The sequence below is a fragment of the Typopeltis vanoorti genome, chromosome 18, assembly GCF_054136105.1.
Source record: "Typopeltis vanoorti isolate ZY-2024b chromosome 18, IOZ_Tvanoo_1.0, whole genome shotgun sequence".
Taxonomy (NCBI): Eukaryota; Metazoa; Arthropoda; class Arachnida; order Uropygi; family Thelyphonidae; genus Typopeltis; species Typopeltis vanoorti.
In genome coordinates this window covers 46898894-46904893 of record NC_143566.1, presented here as the reverse complement: position 1 = coordinate 46904893, position 6000 = coordinate 46898894, and the positions used below count along the sequence as shown (strand labels likewise).

The window sequence follows — 6000 nt, the reverse complement described above, 5'->3', positions numbered from 1 at the left end:
GGCACAGTATGATGAGCTGTGTTTTATGAAAGAGGGACCTCCCACAATGGGTTTATGACTGCATGGGAGTCTCAGGATGATAATAATATCTGAATGGAAGGAGAAGAGAAAATTAATCAAATGAAGAGTTTCTTTTAGTAGTATGTTTAATCAAAACTAATCATGTTATGTGAATTTTCTATAATATGATTTCCTATACTGTTTTAATTTAATTTGGGAGAATGGTTTAATGGGAAACAAGTGGGACTCTCAATACTATCTAGTAAGGGTGAAGGAGAAATTGGAATTAGACAGAGAATATATGGAGTTCCCAGAATTCTATGAATTATGGGAATTCCATATGAATTGGTATTGTGAACACATTGTAAGATTTCAGCTAATGACAGTAACTATTTTTCTATATTTTTTTTCCCTTTTGTAAATGAGCATTTTCTACAACCTTTGAAAAATATGTTTCATTCATTTAGAAAGGGAGTATCTGAGATTAATTATAATTAAAGTACATAAATGCAACAATTGCAATGAATAAAACATATTTTTCAGAGGTTGTAGAAAATGATCATTTACAAAAGGGGGAAAAAGTATATAAAAATAATTAATATCATTAGCTGTAACCTTACAATGTTTACAGATTTTAAATTTCTACAGTGAAACTGTAGAAAAGATAGCTTTAATTATGTAGTGTGCAGATACTTCATGCTAAATACCAAACTAGAATTCTTTATCCCTTTTTTTAAAATGATATCTTACTCTCACAACAGATGCTCAACTTATAGTACATAATACTATGGAATAAGGGATTCTGCTCTAAAGACTAAACAAGACTTTCCTAGATACCTTGGCCCAGGAGTGCATAACATACCACATAACTGCCAATACCAGAAATGCTAGAAAAAAAGTTTAGCATCTGCCTTGAAGAACAAAAAGAAATACATATCAGACTAACCTGCAAATAGGACTAGAGACTATACTCTAATATCATGCACATAGTTCTGCAGATGTTACAAATTACAAATCTAATAAAAAAAAATTCTGGAGTAGAAGCAGCAATACTTATAATACATATGATGTAACACATTTGTAAATTACTTAACTTCAAATAATAATAAAAACTGGGTAATGCTGTAAAATAATGTTCATTATATGTACAACAACATGAAGCTTTCTTTGCATTTGGGTTTTCATTTTCTAGTTTATTGTTTTCTATAATGTGTGTGGTGTGTGCATATATATGTATGTGTGTCACTTATATGAATGCATCAATACAAACAGTTAACTTTCATCTGGATATAATTGCAAGGATTTATATGAAGGACATACATTTATATGATATTAAAACTATAAGCTGCTTAAAGGGCATCTCGAATTTAATGAAAAGAAAAGACAATTCAAATCATATATATTTTCTACATAGTAGCTCAAAATTACACGTTATAAGTTTATCTCTTCTGAATGAAAATTCAGTGTTTTCCAGAAAAAGGAGCCTTACTGCCACCTCCTAAAATGAATTTGTTTTCATCACAAGGTAAGTTATCCCCCCCCCCACAAAAAAAAATTCTACATTCATCAAAAAACTGGTACTGGTAAAAAGAATTAAGTGAGATTCAGTTTATGTGAAATAATGTCACAGTTTCCATTTTATTTTTTAACAGAGTTGCTTTTACTAGACGCTGCATCACTAAAAAAAAGCATAGCAGAATTATGTTTACCTCAGAAACCAAATCATATATATATACAGGGTGTTCGGGATAAATTTGACATATTTATAATTCATTATATTTTTCCGTAAGTTACATGTATTAACACACACTTCTCTTCATTTAAAAGTTTGGACCCTTCTTCATTCATATACAAGATGTCAGAAAGGATGGATAGCTGGAAGCCACCTGAATCATGGAAGAGAATAACTTGTATCATGATGATTCGTGCCCGCCATCAAAATAAGGATATTACGACTGCTGCCCAATGCTCCCTGAATACAGTAAAAACAATCAGGCATGAACTAGAGACTTGCAATGGTGACTATGAGGATGTAGCAAGAAGAAAGATCCCTAGCAGACGATCTGATTGCGTTCGTACAGCAGAATTCCTCGCAAATCTGCAGGAACAGGTGTTGAAGAACCCTGGCATTGGAATTCGGGCTTTGTTCGTGGAGTTGCTAACTGTAGTCAAGCCCTGGATAACAAGGGTAGCCAATGGTAGGCCGTATGTATGGCAGCAGGATTCGGCCCCTTGCCACACCTCTGGGAAAAGTAAAAAATGGTTGTCTGAAAATTTCTACGACTTCACCAGTCCAAATGTTTGGCCTCCAAACTCCCCAGACCTTAACCCCATGGATTATTTTGTATGGGGCGCAGTTGAAAAAGACACCAATCGCACTTCCAGTAATACAAAAGCCCAGTTAATGGATAAAATTAAAACAGTTTTTGCGGCCCTTCCCAGGGAGACTGTAGCATCAGCTTGTTCGAGGTTCCGAAGCAGAATTGAAGCTGTGATCGATGCTAATGGTGGTAATTTTGAGTAAATCTTGTTGATAGTATTGTAATTAACTCTGCCTGTAATGTTTTTTTGTCAAATCATTAAATTTAATAGATACAAAGAAGATTTTCTTTTTCCTTACGAAACTGTCAAATTTATCCCGAACACCCTGTATATATATATATTTATTTATAAAACCAAGACAGATTAATATTAAACGAAAGATTATCCTGTTTTTCAGGTTTGTTAGTATTTGCTAAATAGAAAGGTTAAAGGGGCCAAAATATAAGGGTAATAATTTCCTACTCACTAGCAGAAATATTTCTTGGATTTAAATACGCCTGGTGAACTAAGATATTAATAGTAAGGATTCTCCACCAGAAAACCCTTGTATTTCTCATTCTGTTACTGATGGACATTTACAGTAAAACGTGACATTGCATATTACATAGTGTTTATGCATGTGTGTGTGTGCTCTATGCTGTAGGTTAATTTATACAAAAAATAATGTAAATAAGAAGGATCATAAGTAACAACATCATCATTCTTTGTATCCCAAATAATTCATTATATTTTTATTACAAATTGAAATCCCAAAATTAATTTGTGAGAACCCTGTATATACAGAAAATGTAGTTGCAAACATTATTGTCTATTACCAAGGACATCCAAATTCAATATATGAATGATTGGGAATTTGGTTTATATATATATTCTTCATAAGTATTATTAACAATTTAACATTGTTGTATCTATACAATGGATATATTATGCAAAAATACAAAAGAATCACTTCCTCTTTTCAGAAAAACAGCTTTCCTTTTTTTTTCAAATTACCTTGCTTAATGGATTGTCTTTTAACTTCACTGTCCCAATCCCAGTTCATAATAAATAATCTCTCATAATATACTTAATAGAGTTCATTATATACAGTGAAAACTTAAATATACCCTGGAAAGGCCTCTCTTAGTACAGCATATTTCGTTGTTCAAATAAAAGAGATTGAATAATTAAAAAGTTCAGGTGAGAAATCGCTCATCTACAAGAGCTTTTCTTACTAAGTTTCTTCTACCAGCACTTTCTCGTATAGCTTCGATACCCTACATCAAGAGACACAATAAAACATTAGAATAAGTGATAAGAAAATATTTAAAAATTATATATATATCATTATAAAAAAGAGAAGAAAAAATTGTAAAAGAAACCTGGACCACAAAATGTTGTTTTCTTACTTCTAAAAATCATGCACAAATTAGATTAAAAAAAAAAAAAAAATAATAATATTAATAAATAAAATAAATAACACTAAATCACTTATATTTTATTATGGGGGAAAAAAAAAGAGGAGAAGCAGAAATCAATTGAAAAATTTAGTGGCTGGGATGAAAAAAAGGACAAGAGAAGGGATAACGTGATAATATATGGAAGATGTAGAAATTGAAGATTATCTGTTGGAGAGGATTGAGCAGGATGAGGGAGGGAAAGAAGGTTGTAACAAAGATGGAAAAATATGTTTGGAGTACATGGTGTCAAATAAAATGATTTCTATTGGTTTGGGATTTATTGCTAACAATATTATATGATGTTAGCAATTTGGAAAAAACACTGTAAATGCACATATACAGTCTGAAAATCTTACTTCTAAATAGGTTTTTTTTTTTTATTTTTTTAAAATTATCCTCAAGATACTATGCTAGTTCAACACAATTTGAGTTCTGAGAAAAATAAAGATCGCAAAGCAAACATAAATTACACTCTCAACAGTGAATCTACAGAACAAGTTAATATTCATTACTATCAATTACTTTAAGAAAGCCAAACAATATTCTAACATTCATTCTTAATGTACTAATATTAGTAAGTTATGGTTAAGTGATCATTTAATAGTCTATGCCAGATAATAACTGACTAGTATTTCTGAACTAGTGTTTAATCTTCACTCTTTCATAGTGCAACTTCCTTTTAGCATACTGAGCAAACAAAGCTCAGTATGCTAAAATGCTTGAAATTTGAGATTTAGCCAACCAAAATGTATTCCACATTTACAAATACAATATGAATGCATAACATAATCAAATAGTATCATGATAGCTGAGAAGTTGGCAAGTTAAACAATGCTATTTTAAACTAGAGGAATGAGGGCAAACATTGAAGATTCAGCTCTGGAACAACCTCAAATGCAAGAATTGAAAATACCAACAGAAAGAAGAATTCCAGAAATACTGTAATTCTCCTGCTAGTATCAAATCTTGTATTAAATACTATAATTCAGTGTATTTGGTGTTAGAAACAAAGACTAAAACAAGTGAGATACTTCAACCAATACCTATAACACCTGGCAAATAATCCTGCTGCTGCTTACTCAGACAGGTAATGCCTGGGTATGAGTATGTGCAGGGAACACTGTCTGAGGCCAGGCTTAGACTAGAGTCTGGATTCCTGTGTAGAAGATATGTGCACAAGTCTGTCACCCCAGCTGCATGCCTCCACCCCCTCCCCTCCAAGATAGTTATGCAAATATCAGCATAACTGCAAATGTAAAGAAAATCTCCCATAAAAAATAACAAAAAATTGTAAAGTATATAAAAAAATATCCTCAAACACAAAAATTTCTTCAAATAAAAAACACTTCCATATCCATTTCACCTATATGAAAGGCTGGTTGGCTGAGTGGTTAGCATATCTGTTCTCCAGCCAAAAGGCTGTGGGTTCGAATCCTGCTGTGGGCTTGGATGTTTGTGATTGTCTATGAAAAACTTGTGCTGATGGTTGGTAGATGGTGTTGGTGTAGTTGCAGTTCATTGTAGTTGGTAGATTGTGAGTGGTGGAGAGAGTTGTATAGTAGATGCCCACCCTCAATGAGCCTTTGGACTCCCTGGAGGTGTCACGTAATAGTAATAATAACAATAATATCCAAGACATTCATACAAACATTAATGATATATTCACATCACCATTTAAACCCACATCAAAACCCAATCAGCTATTTCTAATTAAACCCCAACTGGCATCTTCCATGATGCAGTCTGCAAAAAAGGGAGGAATGTGTGCTTTTGTCAAATCAGATATTCCTTGCCAAAGGCTATCAAACCTGGAATTCCTGCTTTTTTATCTGTTCTCGCTGAAGATTTCCTTATCTCATACTATAGCTTTAATTTGTTGCCTTTACTGCTGACCTAATTCTAACAACCATGCTGCAATTTTTAACTACTTGTTGCTAAAAGTTGATTTCATACTCTTATTACCCTAGCTTGAGACTGCCTTCTTAGGAGACTTTAATCCCCATCACACAAACTGACTATACTTCTCTAACTTCACAGATCAAGCTGGAAGGGAAGGTGACCATTTGCCATCAGTCATGATCTAGCACAAATGATAAATCTACCAACAAGTACTACCTAACAATCCTTATCATTCTTCCAATATGCCAAACCTTTTCTTAACTATCTCCCTCAAAACACACTGTTGATGTTTGTTCTTCTCTTGGTTACTCTGACCATAATCTTATCCAAGTCGCAGTTT

The 6000-nt window shown here is 32.9% G+C and overlaps 1 protein-coding gene across 2 annotated transcripts in view; it reads right to left on the bottom strand.

Annotated features, from left to right (window-relative positions):
• Positions 1–2396: 2396 nt before the first annotated feature.
• LOC150096630 (meckelin) overlaps positions 2397–6000 on the bottom strand; it is a 575505-nt gene continuing 571901 nt past the window's right edge. For both annotated transcript variants that reach the window (XM_090408005.1, XM_090408006.1), the window contains one exon: positions 2397–3578. In XM_090408005.1, the coding sequence (XP_090264131.1) occupies positions 3498–3578 (81 nt within the window). In that variant the 3' untranslated portion in view covers positions 2397–3497. The remainder of the gene's footprint in view (positions 3579–6000) is intronic.